The 19228-nt window shown below is 42.7% G+C and overlaps 1 protein-coding gene across 1 annotated transcript in view; it reads left to right on the forward strand.

Moving 5' to 3' along the window:
• ARMH3 (armadillo like helical domain containing 3) overlaps positions 1 to 19228 on the forward strand; it is a 258948-nt gene that overhangs the window by 66768 nt on the left and 172952 nt on the right. The window contains exon 21 of the mRNA XM_054983193.1: positions 19023 to 19105. Coding sequence (XP_054839168.1) covers positions 19023 to 19105 — 83 coding nt within the window. The remainder of the gene's footprint in view (positions 1 to 19022; positions 19106 to 19228) is intronic.

The following is a 19228-nucleotide window of genomic DNA, read 5'->3' on the forward strand; positions in this document are numbered from 1 at the left end:
GCAGAAGGGAGCCGTACAGGAGGTACTCCCTCTTGGGTTTTTACTCTAGGATGTTCCTTGTAGACAAGAAGGATGGAGGCGTACAACCCATTTTAGACCTGAGAGAATTGAATAAATTTGTTCTCGTAAAGCGGTTCAGAATGCTTACCTTAAATACAGTCCTCCAGTTAATGCCTGAGGACATGTGGTTCGCTGTCCTGGATCTCAGGGACGCATACTTTCACATTGCCATCCACCCTAGTCATAGGAAATACCTTAGGTTCCTTTGTAACAGTAAGGCCTACCATTATCAGGTACTCCCTTTTGGATTGTCAACAGCCCCCCGTTTTTTTTCTAAATGTATGGATGTTGTAGTGGCGTACTTGAGGGAACAAGGTTGTACCATCTATCCCTATCTTGATGATTGGCTTTTGGCGGCACCCTCTGCTGATGCACTCCTGGCCCAAATTAATAAGGTGATGCTTACCTGCGCCCGGTTAGGGCTTTTGGTTAACCTCAAAAAATCTAACCTTACCCCGTCCAGGAGGATACTGTTTATCGGTATGGAACTGGATGGCGATGTAAATAGAGGTTTTCTGCCCAGGAAACGTGCACTAAAGATTGGCAGGATGGTGAATCTCTTTTCGAGATGTAGGTTCCAGTCGGTAATGGCTATCCAGAGTCTGCTAGGCCTTATGGCCTCTTCTGCGGCAGTTACCCCTATGGCCCGGTTGCACATGCGACCTCTCCAGCTGTGGTTCCTATCTGTTCATGATTTTGAACATGAATCCCAGAACAAGAGATATTCCATTCCTAGAGGGATTCTCCGTGCCTTACGATGGTGGCTTAATGAGACTAATCTCCTTGGGGGTATTGCATTTGGGTCCATCCAAACCGAGATCACAATCTCAACTGATGCCTCCACGATAGGATGGGGAGCCCAGTGTGGAGCCCTTAGGGCACATGGGGTTTGGTCAGAGCAGGAAAGGGAAGATCACATTAACCTGCTAGAATTGAGAGCGGTCCGTTATGCCCTTATCGCATTTGCAGACATGCTGCAGCAGAAGTCCATTCAGGTACTCACGGACAATTGCACCACGATGTTCTACCTGAACAAGCAAGGAGGCACTACTTCCAAGGCCCTCTGCGACGAGGCCATTTGGATTTGGGAATGGGTCATGGACAGAGGTGTATTCATTCATGCGGTCCATATTCCTGGCACCACCAATGTCATCGTGGACAAATTGAGTCGAATGCGGTCCAACAGTTACGAATGGACCATAGCAGACAGCTACCTGAATGCCATCTTTTTGGACTGGGGGTTCCCAGACATAGACCTCTTTGCATCGGAGGACAACAAGAAGGCCCCACGATTTTGCTCCAGGGGAGGTCTAGGTCACCACTCCCTCGGGGACGCGTTCCAGATATGCTGGACAGGGCACCTGTTTTATGCCTTCCCTCCGTTCCCGCTGTTGTCTCGAATCATCAGCAAAATTCAGAGGGATGGGCCTCACATAATTCTAGTAGCGCCCTTGGACAGGCTTGGTTCCAACATGTCATGCAGCTTTCACAGGGGTCATATTATCAGTTCACTCTGAACCCGCTTGGCACATTCTGGGTCGGAAGGGATATCTGACAGAGTAGCTGAGATTTTGCTGAATGCACGTAGGGACACTACTCGCAGGTCATATTCTGCTAAATGGAAGCGTTTTGAAGCCTGGGCTAATGACAACGGAGTGAATGTTTGGGATTGCCATCTATCATCTGTGTTTGAGTTCCTCCTGTCTCTAAAGGATGGGGGACTTTCTAATTCCTCTATTAAAGTTTATTTGGCGGCCATTTCAGCCTTCCACCCTAAGATAGATGGGAAAACAGTTTTCTCCCACAGCTTGTCGAAATCTTTTTTAAAGGGGTTGTATAACATGTTTCCACAAGTCAAGGAAATTGTTCCTCAATGGTCGCTGCAAGAAGTATTGGCGGGGCTTATGAAATCGCCCTTCGAACCGCTGGCTACTTGTGAATTAAAATGGTTGTTCTGTAAAGTGGCTTTCTTGATCGCCATTACATCTGCCCACAGAGTTAGCGAGTTGGCAGCCCTTAGGTGGGATCCTCCCTTTTTGAAGGTCCATCAGAATAAAGTGGTGCTGAGACCTGACCTTCGTTTTAGACCCAAAGTCTCCACTCAATTTCATACCTCACAAGACATTGTCCTGCCTATCTTTTTTCCTGACCCTTCTGATAACTGAAAGGGCCTTACATTCCTTGTATGTGAGAAGGTCTATTTTATTTTACCTTCAATGTACTTCACAGTTTAGATGTGCCAAACAACTGTTTGTGTGCTATTATGGGCCCGGGAAGGGAAAAGCTGCTACAGCTCAATCAATTTCTCACTGGGTTACTCAGACTGTTAGGGCTTGCTACTCGCATGCTAAGTTACCTTGCCCTTTGGAAGTGAAAGCTCATTCCACTAGAGCGCAAGCTGCATCTGCGGCCTTCCTTAGGGGAGTGCCCTTGCAAGGCATCTGCAGGGCTGCAACGTGGTCGTCTGCTGACACGTTTGCTAAACATTATGCTTTAGATGTGTGGGAGAGGAAAGAGGCTGCTGTTGGTCAAGCAGTACTCCAGTCTCTTTTTCAATGAGAACACATGCCCGCCTCCTGGGTAAGTGGCTTGTGAGTCTCCCATGTGGGGCTGCACAGAAGACGGACAGTGAAAACAGAGTTGCGATTACCGTAACTACTGTTCATTGACGTCTTCTGTGCAGACACACAACCCTCCCTCCTACCCCGCTGTGTTCTTCCAGATTATGAGAAGACATTCAGCGGCAAAGGAGAAACTGAGGGGAAAGGGGGCGATGTCGCCCAATGTCGCTCGGGCGGGAAAAGCCGCACAGGCGCATTGGTGCGTACGGGCACCCCCTAGTGGACGTTGACTAGAAAAGAAAAATCCGGTCAGCAGGCCTGCGCAGGCGCAGTCCCATGTGTGTCTGCACAGAAGATGTCAATGAACAGTAGTTACGGTAAGCGCAACTCTGTTTTCCCCTGCATGCAATGGTCAACTGCCTGCCTTATCTGATGCCAGCAGCTCTGTCTGTCAGAGAATGAAAGTAGTGCCCCCCCACTGCCCTGCCAGACGTTCATGGGCCACACTTCAATTCCCACCACACTGCCTGAAACTACCCTGACCGGGGGGCGGGGGAAGGGGCAGGGAAACTGGATGGGTGCCACTTGACACCTGCTCCTTCTGGCAGCAGAGCCCACCCCACCTATCCCAGTTCTGAGCCGGGAAACATTTTCAGGGATGTGTCAAAACTGAAAGGACATCCCTACGGGTTGGGACAGAGGCTACTGTCATCATCAGGAAGTAGACAAAATCCAAAAGAGAGTGCACTCACAGGAGCATACAAGTTATAAATTTATAAGTCAATTAATCAAGTGCTTTTGCTACATATTACTCATAAAGAGTGACCTCATTCATTTTAGTCCATTAGAATCAAGATGAAAAAGTTCAAAAAGTTCATTAAGTGTTGTTCCCATGTAGTTTCTTCTGTATCAAATTAAAGCAACAGTGTCCCAAATGAAATTCTTCCCCTTCCTCTTCTCCGGAAATGTTCCCAGTATATTACGCCGCGGTAGTGTTCCAGATGATGGTTAATGCCCAATCTGACTGCCGGCTGTATAAGCTCAGATTTCGTTCATTTGCTTCCTGAGGGGCATTATATACCGCTGTAATACATACATATATTCATACATAACCTTTGTATTATCAATACAGCAAATTAAAAATAATAAATAATAAATACTCCTCATCATTTTACCCATACAGACCTGTTGCTTTCTTGTATTTTCTGAATTCCCTTGGAAAGGGAGGACACCGGTGGCTGCATGAGGATTCGCGCAGCCTCCCTATTGTCCGTCGGTGTCTCTTATGCAAATTCTTTAGAATCAACCATTTCATTTAAAGGGACTGTTTCTAATTCTCAAGTAAAACCCTTGTTACAACAATTGTGGATTCATTTATCAGAAAACCATTTACAAAAAACAATTCAAAGAAAGTTCATTATTCAAGCCTGAAGGTTTAACTGTTTGTAATTCATGAATCCAAAAAGCCTCCCTCCGTAAAAGAACAGTTTGATCTGTTACCTCAAGGACCGCAACTTTAAAACATCTCTCATTGTGAGTTCTTTCCACAAAATGCTGAACTAGAGGCGCTTCCAATATTCTGTTCCGGATTCGAGACATATGTTCCAGTATACGTACTTTAAGGGGTCTAGTAGTACATCCAACATAAAATAATTTACATGGGCATTCAATTATATAAACCGTATTGTAAGTTTGACAGGTAGCAAATTGTTTCAGTATCAGTTTCCTGTCTCCAATCTGTATCTCCTGCCCCTCCCAAATAAGTCTGCACACACTACACTGACCACATTTAAAGGTACCTGACGGGAGTTTAGAATCAACTCGCGGTTTTCCCAGCTTAGCATGGACAAGCCTATCCCTTAGGCTACCTGTTCTGCGTAATCCACAGACAGGGCGCTGTTCACATCCTTCAATACCCTCAATAATATGCCAATGCTTATTTACAATCTTGATAATCTGATTTGTCGAAGGGGTAAAGTCAAGAGCCCATTTAATTCTCTGTGTTGGTTGTTGGAGCTGTGTCTCAAACAGGCGTGATCTATCAGTGGCCTTAGCACGATTTAGGGCCGCCCGAACAACTCTCCAGGGATAATTTCTGTTAAGGAAATCCCTGCACATATTTCCACTGTCCCTTTCAAAATCACACATTGTCGATGAATTACGTTTGATACGCAATAATTGCCCATAGGGAATATTCCTTTTCAAATGCTGTGGGTGAAACGACCTATATTCTAAATATGAGTTCCGGTCAGTACTCTTTATATATGTCCTAATCTTAATCTTATTAGTTTGGTCCCTATAGGTAATCACATCCAAAAAATTAATTTCCTGTCCATCATAAGTCCAAGTGTACTGAACATTATTATCTCTGGTATTCAACCAATTGCAAAAGGGTTCCACTTCCTCCTTTCCCTTGAATATGAAAAATAAATCATCCAAAAGTCTAGCGAAAAAATATATGCACGTTCTATATGGATTAGATAAATTCATAATATGTTGTTTTTCCCAGCGTGACATAAATAAATTGACGATGCTCGGCGCTGCCGAGCACCCCATCGCTACACCCTTAATCTGAAAATAAAATTTATCCTCAAAACAAAAATAATTTTTCTCTAGAAATAAATCCACCAACTGCATAATAAATGTTGAAGGGCAAGAGGCCACTTGTTGATCATAAATAATTTCTTCCACTACTGATCTAGCCTCCTCGTGTGGGATTATAGTATAGAGTGATTTAACATCCATAGTTAAAAAAATCATATCCTCCTCAAGGATAAAGTTCTCTACCTTATTAATAAAGTCCCTGGTATCCCTAATGAGATATTCTATGCGGGATACTGCAGGTTGGAGAATCCAATCAACAAAAATCGCTAATGGCTCCAGAAGAGAACCACAGCCCGAAATTATTGGTCTTCCCGGGGGAGGAGAAATTCCCTTGTGTATTTTTGGAAGAACATAAAATAAGGGTATTCTGGGAGATTTCACTTGTAACGCCTGATATAAGGTGTCTCCTATTTCTCCCATCTCCCTAGCTTCATCCAGGACTACCTTAATAAGACCACGGATATGGTCTGTAGGATCTGAGGGAATATGTAAATAACTGGTGGTATCCTGTAGTTGTTTGTATATTTCCTGCACATATGTGCTCCTATCTAAGACCACCACCACCCCACCTTTATCTGCTGGTTTAATAACCAGATTCACGTCCTGTTGTAAATTCTTTAAAGTCTGTTTCTCCCCAAAAGTTAAATTATGCCAAGCAGAGTGTGGATTACTTTCCAATACTTTAATCTCTTTCAAAACTAAAAATTCAAAAGTTTCCAGTCGAAAATCTGTAATAGGTGGAACAAAGGAGGAAGTGCCCTTAAGACGTTTGGGTAATAGATATTCCTTAGTAGATGGAGGTAAAGACTTGAAAAACAATTTCAATTTTACCTGACGAATCAGTTTGAAAATATCTATATGGGTTTGCAATGATCTATATTTGGGTGTAGGGACAAAACCTAGTCCTTTATTGAGTACCGAAAGTTCTAAGTTATTTAGCGATGTGTAGGGTGTAGCGATGGGGTGCTCGGCAGCGCCGAGCATCGCCAATTTATTTATGTCACGCTGGGAAAAACAACATATTATGAATTTATCTAATCCATATAGAACGTGCATATATTTTTTCGCTAGACTTTTGGATGATTTATTTTTCATATTCAAGGGAAAGGAGGAAGTGGAACCCTTTTGCAATTGGTTGAATACCAGAGATAATAATGTTCAGTACACTTGGACTTATGACGGACAGGAAATTAATTTTTTGGATGTGATTACCTATAGGGACCAAACTAATAAGATTAAGATTAGGACATATATAAAGAGTACTGACCGGAACTCATATTTAGAATATGGGTCGTTTCACCCACAGCATTTGAAAAGGAATATTCCCTATGGGCAATTATTGCGTATCAAACGTAATTCATCGACAATGTGTGATTTTGAAAGGGACAGTGAAAATATGTGCAGGGATTTCCTTAACAGAAATTATCCCTGGAGAGTTGTTCGGGCGGCCCTAAATCGTGCTAAGGCCACTGATAGATCACGCCTGTTTGAGACACAGCTCCAACAACCAACACAGAGAATTAAATGGGCTCTTGACTTTACCCCTTCGACAAATCAGATTATCAAGATTGTAAATAAGCATTGGCATATTATTGAGGGTATTGAAGGATGTGAACAGCGCCCTGTCTGTGGATTACGCAGAACAGGTAGCCTAAGGGATAGGCTTGTCCATGCTAAGCTGGGAAAACCGCGAGTTGATTCTAAACTCCCGTCAGGTACCTTTAAATGTGGTCAGTGTAGTGTGTGCAGACTTATTTGGGAGGGGCAGGAGATACAGATTGGAGACAGGAAACTGATACTGAAACAATTTGCTACCTGTCAAACTTACAATACGGTTTATATAATTGAATGCCCATGTAAATTATTTTATGTTGGATGTACTACTAGACCCCTTAAAGTACGTATACTGGAACATATGTCTCGAATCCGGAACAGAATATTGGAAGCGCCTCTAGTTCAGCATTTTGTGGAAAGAACTCACAATGAGAGATGTTTTAAAGTTGCGGTCCTTGAGGTAACAGATCAAACTGTTCTTTTACGGAGGGAGGCTTTTTGGATTCATGAATTACAAACAGTTAAACCTTCAGGCTTGAATAATGAACTTTCTTTGAATTGTTTTTTGTAAATGGTTTTCTGATAAATGAATCCACAATTGTTGTAACAAGGGTTTTACTTGAGAATTAGAAACAGTCCCTTTAAATGAAATGGTTGATTCTAAAGAATTTGCATAAGAGACACCGACGGACAATAGGGAGGCTGCGCGAATCCTCATGCAGCCACCGGTGTCCTCCCTTTCCAAGGGAATTCAGAAAATACAAGAAAGCAACAGGTCTGTATGGGTAAAATGATGAGGAGTATTTATTATTTATTATTTTTAATTTGCTGTATTGATAATACAAAGGTTATGTATGAATATATGTATGTATTACAGCGGTATATAATGCCCCTCAGGAAGCAAATGAACGAAATCTGAGCTTATACAGCCGGCAGTCAGATTGGGCATTAACCATCATCTGGAACACTACCGCGGCGTAATATACTGGGAACCTTTCCGGAGAAGAGGAAGGGGAAGAATTTCATTTGGGACACTGTTGCTTTAATTTGATACAGAAGAAACTACATGGGAACAACACTTAATGAACTTTTTGAACTTTTTCATCTTGATTCTAATGGACTAAAATGAATGAGGTCACTCTTTATGAGTAATATGTAGCAAAAGCACTTGATTAATTGACTTATAAATTTATAACTTGTATGCTCCTGTGAGTGCACTCTCTTTTGGATTTTGTCTATTTGGTACAGGAACAGCCATTTTTGTTTAATTTCATCATTAGGAAGTAAGCAAAAGACATGTAGTTTGTTGTTTTTCAACACTTATTAAACTGGAAAGATGAAGAGGTTCTCTGGACACATGTCTTGCCCATGTCCCTCGGCTGGGAACAGAACAAAGGCAGTTCACGCAGCAGCTGGAGCTGCAAAATCCCTCCCCTATCCTACCCTTGCAGGGGTGAGGTTGAGATGCGGCCTGCCTTGAGAAACTGCTCCCTGGGCTGGACTTGAACGGCACTTGCGGAGGATCTCCAGTGCCTGGAATAGCTGTGCTCCTTGTTCTCCCTGACAAGTCTGCAAGGGACCCCTCCCAAGACCTGTCTGCAAGGGAGAGAGACACATGTGGCAAGAGACCCAGCCCAGTCTGCCATGTTCAGGGATGGAGCAGCTGTGGCCACTCCAGTATCACAGGTCCAGCCTGCAACCAGATGATGCATGGCCCTCTGGTGAGAAAGCACTGTGCATCAGAATGGTCTGATCCTGTGAGGGAGAAAGTCAAGGGGCTGAGCGCCCTCCATCAACAGGGAGTTATGAACACCCTGTCAACCTGACCTGCGGCCACACTTCCTCCTCTGCTGGGAGGAGCCTCGGCTGAAGGAATCTGACTTTGTGGACAAGCTTCAGAACTATCTAAAGGAAGCTTTAACACTAGCTCATAGTCAGCTGCAAGAAACCCAATGTAAACAGAAAACCTGGTATGATAAAAAGGCCAGGGAGCGGGTTTACCAAGATGGTGACTTAGTTATGGTGCTGAAGCCTATACAGAGCAATAATATGGATGCTTCCTGGGAGGGGCCTTGCCAGATCAAGGAGTTTGTTGTGTGGTTGTTGTGTGATCAAGGACCGCATGGAGGAGGTAAAATATGTCGTCCAGTCATCAAACACAGACCTTCCTTCCCGGGCTTATCATGCAAACTCCTTGAAGCCCTATCATTCTCGGAAAGTTATTGCTTGTCATCTTATTCCAGAGCTGGGCAGAGCATAGCCCAGATCCCTGGTTGCAGACCGCATCAATGGGGATCTGGATGGCTGGACCCCATGATTTGGTCTGGTGGGGTGGGTGTCATGATCTGGCTGTGTCAGGAAGGCCTAGCAAGGCCTCAGAAGCCTGTTAGCAGTGGAAGTAGGCCTGCCTACAATTCTCAGGAGCCTCTGGGTCGTTTTGGTGCCTTTTTTGGCCAATCAGAACACGGGGCTGGTGCTATATAAGTCTGGGAGGGAAAAAGCCTGCGTTCTTTCTCCCAGGAGGAGAGGTTTCTGCCAGGGAGAGAGGCCCTCATCCAGGTAGGGTGAGAAGACAGGCCTGGCAGACAGAGGGACATTGAGTTCAGTTGCTCTAAAGCCTTTTGTTTATTTTACTTTCACCCACCTATTGTTGCTAAGGAACATTGTTTGCTTTGTTTGTTTGTTGTTTGATTAACTGACCTTGTAAATAAATCCTTTTGCTTGTTGTTACTCTGCTGGGTCCTCACGCCTGTTTATTGGCCAAGCTATAGAGGTCAGAAGGGTTGGGAGGGTACTCTGGGCCTTCCCAAGGGACCCTAAATCCCAGAGTGGTGGCAGCATACGGTGGCTCAACCTACCTGAGGCATGACTAGGGTTGCCAGGCCCCCTCAACCTCCCGGCAGGGGACAGAAGCCTGGCACTTACCTTTGTGGAGAGGAGGGTGAGTTCCCGTGGAGCGCGCACCCCCACAGGCACAATGACATCACTTCGGGAGTGACATCATCGCACAGCCCCTGGGCAGGCTCGTTCTCGGGCACAGCGCTGGAAATGGGCCATTCTGCCAGAAACTGGGCCCGTTTTTGAGGCGCTGCAGAGCACAGGAGTGTTCCTGCGCTCCGCAGCGCCTCAAAACACTCCCAGTCCACGGCAGAATGGGCCCATTTTGGGTGCTGTGGAGTGCAGGAGCACTCCTGTGTTCTGCAGTTGCTGTGGATCGGGCCCGTCTTGAGCGCTGCAGAGTGCAGGAGCACTCCCGCACTCCACAGCGGCCCCGATCTGTGCCAAAACAGGCCTGATCCTGGTGGCTGTGGCGCATGGGAATGTGCCGCACCACGGGGGAGCGCGCAAGGAAGGTGCGCCCCCCCCTGCTGCTCAGGTAAGTGGGGGCGGAGAGTGGGGGCAGGTATCCCCCGCCCCCACCGGGGGTCTGGGATCCTTAGGCATGACAGATGTAATGGAGGTCAACAAGTCCTGAGTGTAGTATAAAAGTATATAAGGATCTGTTGAAGTCACCTATGACATCTTAGCTTTCTCAATGTTGCCAGAAGCAATTTTGCTAGCTTGGATAGAGACTTTGATTTGTAATGCAGTGAGTTTCTTTATGAGCAGAATTTATAATCTATTCTGGGAATCCAGTGCCAAGAACATACATATTGTATGACTTAGTACCAGATGCCTTCGATGGAGCAAGTAGAATGAACTACTAGTAGACAAAGATATGGATAACTTCATGGTGCAATTAAATCAACTTGTGGTGTAAGGTAACTTTTGAAATCTGTATTCAGTTCAAGACATCCCATATCATAAAGACTATTGACAATCTGGCACTTTAAGTTGCCTTCACAAAAGTCCCATATGTTAGAATATTTTTATAGAGGACTACAGTGAAATTAGCACAATTTCTTCTTAATCCAGCATTCATGCGGCAAATCACGTGTCCATTTCTTCCAGCTATATGCCTGCTTTACAGTGGGCATTTCTTCTGCCTGTGACATTGTGTGGCCAGGCATATCTCTAAGTTTTCTTGAAAAAGTTCCTTATATTGTATATTGATGTATCCCCCAGCTCTCCTATTTTCTGCTTCTTAGGCTAATTGACAGTAAGCCTTTAAGCACAGGCAATGTCCCTTAGTAACTGCCGGCTACACCCACAGATTCTCATGTAGACTGTGTCCTAAGGTTTGGTGCATTTGTAAGAGAGGAACAGCTATTTCTAGGACACATTTTGAATCCATGAACCTCTCTCTGGGGGATGCTGCTGATACTTGCACTCAGAGCCTATTTATAAATAATCCTCTTTCCCAAGAGGTATGTTTCTGTCACTCTTATGTAGCAATTTGGTGTTTAGTGTGGTTGGTTCCTGCACCCTGGTTAACAAATAACCTCCTGCTACTTCCTTAGGAAAGTGATTCCTTCCTGCCCTTAAGTTGTCATCAAGATACTATGATGCTACAGTGGTTGTAACATGCAGGCCATGGAATATGATCTCTGGATAAGTGGAGAAATCAAATCCTACTATTCTCAGGGCACACCACTGAACCGACTACGTGAGCTTTGGCAATTGTTCACTGGGTTGTCAGTATTAAAATAAAAGACTGGCATCATAGTTAATTCTAGATGGAATTTACAACACCTCCTGTCACATGGTAGATGTAGAAGGGAGCTGTGAATGTCTTAGATGTGCCACCCCTCATGAACTGAAAATGCCTTAAAGGCTTGTGTTCAAGTCCCACTACCTCCCTGTTCAAACATTCGAGAGTGAGAATGCCCTTCCTAATATTCTATCCAGCTATTCAAATTTATTCTCTTTCCATGTGTAGGAGCTCTTAGTTATAGACAAGCAATTAGCTCATCTTGATTTGATAGCACCACTTTGTGTGGGCTCTGTATATGTATATAATCATTAAAATTGCACTATAACCTTCCCATCTGGGCTTTGCTCCTTTAGATTAAATGTCCAATTCCTTTAGCCTTATCTCATACATTTTCTTTTCCAGCCAAGCCCTTTGTCATCTTTATTGCTTTTATGAGCCCTTTCTAATTTGTTTAATATATGTTTCTTTATCTCAAAGGTAGACTGTAATAGAAACTTTTTATTGAGAAGCCTGCCAGTAGAAGGCTAAAGAAGTACTTCCTCATAATGAATTAATTAAATTGCATAATTACTGTTTTCTGTTTTCAGAGCCATTAGTCTAGATTATTGCACCTGGACTGATTTATTCTATGAGATGGATGCTGTTGCCCAAGAGAGTTGTCTGAAATTATCATCATCATCCACAATCCAGCAGACATTTGAGCTGGAATTTTTCAGTCCTTCACTGACTCAGATCTTATCCAAGAATCTTAGAATCAGTGAGGTATCACTTTAGTATATGGCATGTTCCAGGTAGTGCAGCTGTTTGCAACTGTCCAGTTGTTATCCTCTGTATCCCAGTATTGCTTAGAAGTTTTTGGAATTGCACCTAGTGCTCTTATCTCTACTGGAATAACTGTTGTATGTTTCTCCCAGACATGCTGAACTTCAAATCTTATTTTATTATCTTTTCAGTCTCTTTTTCTTTAATTCGACTGTTGCCTTGGATTGCCACATTGATCAGTTTGACTTTTTTACTTCCAACCACAATAATATCTAGAGTATTCATGTTCTAACTTCTTATGTATTTGGATTTTGAAATCTGACAAGATCTTAACTTTTTCATTTTCAACAACTTTCTCAGGTTTATGTTCCCACCAATATTTCACGGATGGTAGCTCGTATTTCTTGCGTAAATTTCAGTATAGCATTGCAATTACTTTATTATGGTGATATTATAGTCAGTTTGTACGATTTTACCGCGCCTGCTGATCTTACTGCATCTGTTTCATTACATAATCTACACTTGCTGTCATTTGTGGTCCTTTCAGTATTCTCTTTCATACAGTTCATTCTTGTTAGCATTAGTTGTTCTTGTGCAGCTAATAATAATAAATTATTATGATCATTATCTCTACTACTGCTACTACTACTATTAATCTGCTTTAAAAGTACTGAGTAGCATAGGACAAAGATGATAATTTAAATCAATGAACACATATAAAACAGTAAAATTAACAATAAAAAACTAAATTAACAATAAACTAAATCACCAGAAATTAATAAAAATCCACAAGAACCAAAATGAGGTATTCAGATCATGGGAGTGGGTGAGTCTAAGAATGTTTTTTCAAGAGAAGTCAAATGATAGCCACGTTTAAAGCTGTTCAAAAAGACCCCACCTTCAGTAACAGTACAATCCTAAGCAGAGTTACTCCAGTTTGTGCCCATTGATTTCAGTGGGCTTAGACTGGAGAAACTCTGCTTAGGATTGCACTGTAAGATATTTATAATTTGCTCAGTTTTTTCCTGGCAATGTTCAATAGCCATGTGGGGCAACAGCTGAGAAAATAAGCATCTGTCTTACAATGCTGTCCCCATACTCAAGAGAAACAAGCTGAAACGTTTTCATAGAAATAGAACCAGCAGAAACTTCAGGAATATCTCTATTTAGTATGGAGTCTAAGACAGAGCAAATATGAGCAATTTTATCTACAAAATCACTTTTAAAATTATCAAAGTGTGTTTGTTGAGAACAAGAATGTAAAAGTTCCTGGACTTCCCAAGATAGCATCATTAGCATACTCTGAACAGATCTTGTGTTGGCAGGGAAATAAGTTTTCATTGATGTCATCTGATAGGTTTAGAAAATGAGTTGTTACCCATGTTCACTTGGCTTTCCTCCATTGTCATTCTGTCACCCCTGAAGATTCATTGAGCTTGAGGCTCAGACTGTTTCCCAGGAGTAGAGGATATTTCAGAAAAATTGAATCAATCTTACTACCTCACTCTAGTGTTGTAAAGTGTCCTCAAGTCATATAGCGATCCTGACAGGGTTTTCATAGCAAGAGACTAACAGAGGTGGTGTGACATTGCTTGCCTCTGCAACCCTGGTCTTCACTGGAGGTCTCACATCTAATTACTAACCAAAGCTGACCCTACTTAGCTTCTGAGATCTGATGAGATCAGGCTCACTTCAGCTATCCAGGTCAGGGCACTCTAGAGGCCAGAACGAATATAACGTTATGGTTTCTTAAGATATTGAAAGCAGGCAGCAGGATCATGTGCCTCTAAGCCTTCCTGTTCTCTCTCAAATGAATTCCTATCACTCAAACAAACCATGGTGGAGTGTTAGTAGTTTAACCATATTTCCACCACCTAATGTCTGCAACAGGATTCCAGTAGATCCTGCTACAGACAGAGCCTTCGTTACCTTTTGCCCATTGATGCTCGTGCCTTTTGCTGCTAGACATTTTTGTCTGAATTTCTGAAGAGTTTTCTCATTGACTTTAGGTTGCTCCTTGTACTGGGGTGATACAGCTGTTGCCTATGGCTACTTCTGCCACCTGCACTTCAGGTTCCATCCCTGGCTCTTGTTATAACTCTAACTGTAATCTACTAGCTCCATCAACTGATATTAGGGAGGCAGAGTTGAAGAACACACCATCTCTAAGTCTGGATTCACCATCTTTTTGCTCACGATCTTGACCTAGCCTCTGCAGCAGTCACTTGCCTATTTCACTGATCTTTACTTTTACTTTTACTTTTAAAATTCGCATTTTTTTTAAAAAAAGTGGCAAATGGCTTTCTGTCTATAGCAAGGATTTTTTCCACTCCTACTTTTAAAATCCCCCCGGCTTCTTTTTAGAAGTCAGTACAAAAATAGATCCAGAGGAGTTAGCCGTGTTAGTCTGTAGTAGCAAAATCAAAAAGAGTCCAGTAGCACCTTTAAGACTAACCAATTTTATTGTAGCATAAGCTTTCGAGAATCAAGTTCTCTTCGTCAGATGCATGATCCGAACTGGTCAAATACAGAAGAGGAGGGGAGAGAGGGGAGAAAGAAGGGGACATATATCACAAGGAGACAGAATGCAATTAGCGTGGAGGCAGTCAAAACATTCCTTTGCTTGGAAATGTAAACATCTCCTTTTGGTGTGCAGTCAGTTTGCCGTATTAGTTTGTAGCAGTGAAAGTATCCAATTCCTATGTAGTATAAGCCTTCGATGACCACAGCTCTCCCTGCCAGCTGCCTCTGACAAAGAGAACTGTGGTCCCCGAAAGCCCACACCAGGCGTCACTGGGCTCCCCCAGACCACGCCTCTGTAAAGGGAATCTGTTACCTGTGATAATGTGATAACCATTCATAGTCTCTATTCAGTCCCAGCTGAATAGTTTTTGTAGTTTTCCCTGCTGCTATCTCTTCTCAGTTAAAATTCTCTCACCAGAAACAATAAATTTGGGGGCTCTGCTGCTTGCCCACTACGAAGAATACTTGTAGTAGTGAGGGCTCTAGAGCTATCTAGCCCTGACCCTGATTTTTGCAGGAAGCTGGGAAATTGTTTCCTTTTCCAGAATGCCATGTAGGAGTTGGGGGAAAGCTGCATATGGAGATTTTAGAGGAAATATATCTAGTATTTGTAACACTGTAGCTTGCCCTATCCCTAAGTCTCAGAATAATTATTATATTATGTGGTCTCATGGTATGCAACTGCAGCAGAGAGTTGTATGTAATTTTCTTTAGGCTTTTTTTTGTCAGTCAGTGTGTGAATTCTGAAACTCTAGCCCAGTTTCAAGAAAGAAAAAGCAGCAACTTTCTTTGGGATTCCTCCCTCCCCATTATACATTAACCTCTAGAACCCATGGAGCCTTTGATGTAGGACGTTGCATCAACTTACTGCCTGTCTTTCTCTATAACTGCACCCCCCCCTTTACAAATGTCAAAGTGATAAATAGAACGGAAATTTCACAAAGTGATAAATAAAATGGAAATTTCATTCTAACAGGAAACTTTGAATTAATACCAGTTTAAGTGAACCCTGTAGAAGAGAGTCAGAAAGATAATAATCAAACAGCATTGCTGTTCTTCCCATGGGTTTGTGGACCACAAAAAAGTGTAAGGTGTGTGTGTCCAGGGATTTTCTTTTGTCACAGCTCCTGCTGAGCACCGGAAGTGCCAGTGCAGAATGGTTTGACCTGTGTCAGCTAAAGAACTCTACCTGTTTGCAGCAAGTTAATAAATAAGAAAAGAGCTACAGTTTTCCCAAAGGGGGGGGGGAGGAGATGAGTGAAAGACATAATCTGGGGCAGTTAAATCAAATGCCTATACTATTAGTTTATAGGCATCTCCTGAAACTTTAGTCGGGCTAGATGTGTGATCAAGATTCAAATGCCCACTCAGTCTTTGAAGTGCAATGGTGACCTTGGGCCAGTCACTTTTTCTCAGCCTAACATACCTCATGTGGTGGCTGTGGAAAAGAGAATTTTGTATGCCATCTTGAGCTCTTTGAAGGAAGGATGGATACAAGTGTGACTGATAAGTCTCTGCAATTTATGGTGCAAATTTTCAACAAAACAGATTTTAATCTCATGCTGGCAAGAGCTGGTAGTCCACAGACCAAATTCCAGTTTCCAAAGGATTTTGTGTCAAGCATTCTTATAGGGGGGAGGCATAATAGTGCCACTGAAAAAGCAGGACTCAGCAGTACTTTAATCAGAGAGGCCACAGTTTTGGTGGCTGTTCTGGCTACTGGCTGATCTTTTCCATGACCTAAAAGGCAGTAGCAGCGCGCTGTGTGTGTAATTTCTTAAAGGCAAGCCAATGAGTAAAGCATGTTATAGCATTAGTGGGAAGTGCCTAGTCAGCTGCCGTCATACAGGTTCCAGGCGGCTGTTTTAGTCCCAAATAGTGATTGCCTTAGATGGCAACATTTGCCATGGAGGCTTAGTTACCTTGGAAACATGTTTAACTGCAACTCAGTTCTGCAAAGAACCCATTTGAAGCTGCTGCTTTGCTCTGAAGGTTGATGCTTCTAAGCATATTAGTGTCAGAAGTCTCTTTCTCAAGCCGAGTCATTGTGGCATTAAAGGTCTGTCCACAGTCTAGAGAGCATAATTCAGAGCCCAAGCGCATAAAACGGAACCTATTTATGGAAGGACATGATTCACTTAGAGATCTGTTAGTAGCACTGGGTCAGTGTGTGCACATTGCTGCAGAAACCCTCAAAAGATGGGCAGATGAGAACTGGAGATGCTCTCAAGGGGGCAGGGGTGGAATGTAGAGAGCCAAGTGAGTGTCAGAGTGGCAAAAGGGGTCGGAAAAGAAATCCTCCTGCATGAGCACCTGAGAGAATTCTCAGAGGGAGGATTTTCAGACAACTGACTGGATTTTCAGCTAGTGTTACCCTTCAGCGAATCCTCGTGAGCCTCCAGGTTTTCACTGTGTCTAACAGAAAGTTGATCTGGCCCCTGTGTGAACGATAAAAGCATAAAAGTTAGATCACTGTATACGAGGTAGGGATATCTACCCCAGGGACTCCCCAAATAGGTAGAAACATGATTTCCTAGATTAACCAAGGGGAGGGGAGACTAATCTAGATTGAAAGAGCTCCTGAAGAAATGGGATGGTGAGAGCAATTAAATGCTGGGAGGAGGAGAAAGCAGGGAGGCATCAACTTGCGGAGGCCTCTGACAGCTCAGAAGGGGAGATGTTGAGAGGTTGGGATGGGAATATCCACGTTGTTCTTCTTCCTCCCACAATTCCTTGCAGGCTCCCGGCTTGTATATCTATATTTGCAAATAAATATCCGTTGTTGTTATAGTTGTAACTATGTATGCTAGAAATTGCTTCACTGTCATATTTGCTTAAATGTTCTATTAGATTAAAATGAGTTGCTAAACATTTAATATATTTTTAACTGTATTGCTATCTGATGTGTGTTGACATTAGTAAAATGATTTCAGAGTCTCATTGGAAACTTTCGGCCTTACTAGTCTTTCTGTTCTTTTTTTATATATCAGTTTTTATTGCCTTCAGTATATTAGACATTTTTGAAAGATCAGAAGGCGTCATCAGCTGTGCTGCCATGGCTTATTCCTCCCTCCTACTCTTATTGGCTAGTAGGGACTGAAGTCTGTTCTGAATGTATGAATGAAGTTGCAGAAAAGGGCAGATTTCTTTTCTTTGGTTTGGCATGTGCTTATCTGTATATTTCTACAAACAAACAGTGTTGGCCTGGCTCACTCAGTCCTCTCTATAGCTGGCTTGAGCTTTCAACATGTGTTATGTTTTAACATTGTCCTACAACAGACAAATGGTGATCGGGTGTCCAGATGGATGATCTTTGGCAACTGAATAATCTGTTTGTGCTTCTGGATCCTATCAAATTGCAGACAGTAGGCCATGTTGCTTTCTGTTGTGCAGCAGTGTTTCCATAAGTAGGAATGCTCTCGACTCAAGCTGCACCTGTAAAATTAAGTGCACAGACTGACACTGAGCTGTTCCAGTTAGAAAGCAATCAAGAGCCTTTGACATAAATTTGTCTTGATGGCTTCCGAAGTAAAATTTTCTGTTTGCAAGTTTGGTGACAGAACCACTATACCTACATGTTGCTTCACAGCAGAAAGTTCAGTCCTATCAAAATTCGTATAATTGAATTCTTTCACTTGCCAGATAAATCCCAGGTAAAACTGGAAAATGTTTATCTTTTGAAAATTGCTTTTCGAAGATGTAAATTTCTTGCTGGAACTCAGTATGCAGCAATTTCTGCTAAACCATTCATGAGCCAACCCTTTTTGATGTACCGATCAGTTCACTGTCTTATTTTTAAGGTTAATGTAAAAATGGTATGCAGAATCTGGTAACTAACATATTTTTGTCTCCAAGCACTGCTTCTGGGAAGATGTAATGTGACATAATCCTGTCCCAAGCAACTTGATAAGAGAATATAGTATCTGCTTCTGTGTGATATGTGCCATTGTGAAGCTAGGCAAACTACAGCAGAGCCATGCTGTATGTAGTTCAGCCCTGTATATCATCAGCACAAATGACAGCTGAGACTGGTTCTTGTTCTCTTTTGCTGGGATATATGAAACTGAAAACAGACAGCTGATTTCCCTGGCCCTGGGTGCTGCTTGAGGTGCTGACAAGGAGGGGGAAAACACTTTGTCAACTGACTTTTGTGGCAGGTGACTGAACATGAAATTGGGCATGGAGGATAAATCTAGGACAACGAGTCTTCAGTTTCTGTGGCTGCTTATCTGTGAGGGAAAGGATTTTAATTAATCAGAAAATGCTTCCTTTTTAGATTTTGGGTAGATAGTTGTTTATCAAACTGCAGATGTATCAAAGAGCCCATGTAAGGAACTCTAATCTTCTTCATTCTTTTCTCATAGCTCTGATTAATCTGTTGAAGTTCCTGATGTCCAACGAGACTGTTTTGCTGGCAAAACACAACATCTTCACCTTGGCTCTCATGGTGAGTGTCTGTAAACATTCTCTCAGTAGGCAGTGGCATGATCCCACTGAGGCTCCACGGTGTGGAATTAAAAATAAAAAAGAACCAAATTAGTGGGGCAGGCAGTGACAAAAACACATAACA

Source organism: Eublepharis macularius, chromosome 6, assembly GCF_028583425.1.
Source record: "Eublepharis macularius isolate TG4126 chromosome 6, MPM_Emac_v1.0, whole genome shotgun sequence".
Lineage (NCBI taxonomy): Eukaryota > Metazoa > Chordata > Lepidosauria > Squamata > Eublepharidae > Eublepharis > Eublepharis macularius.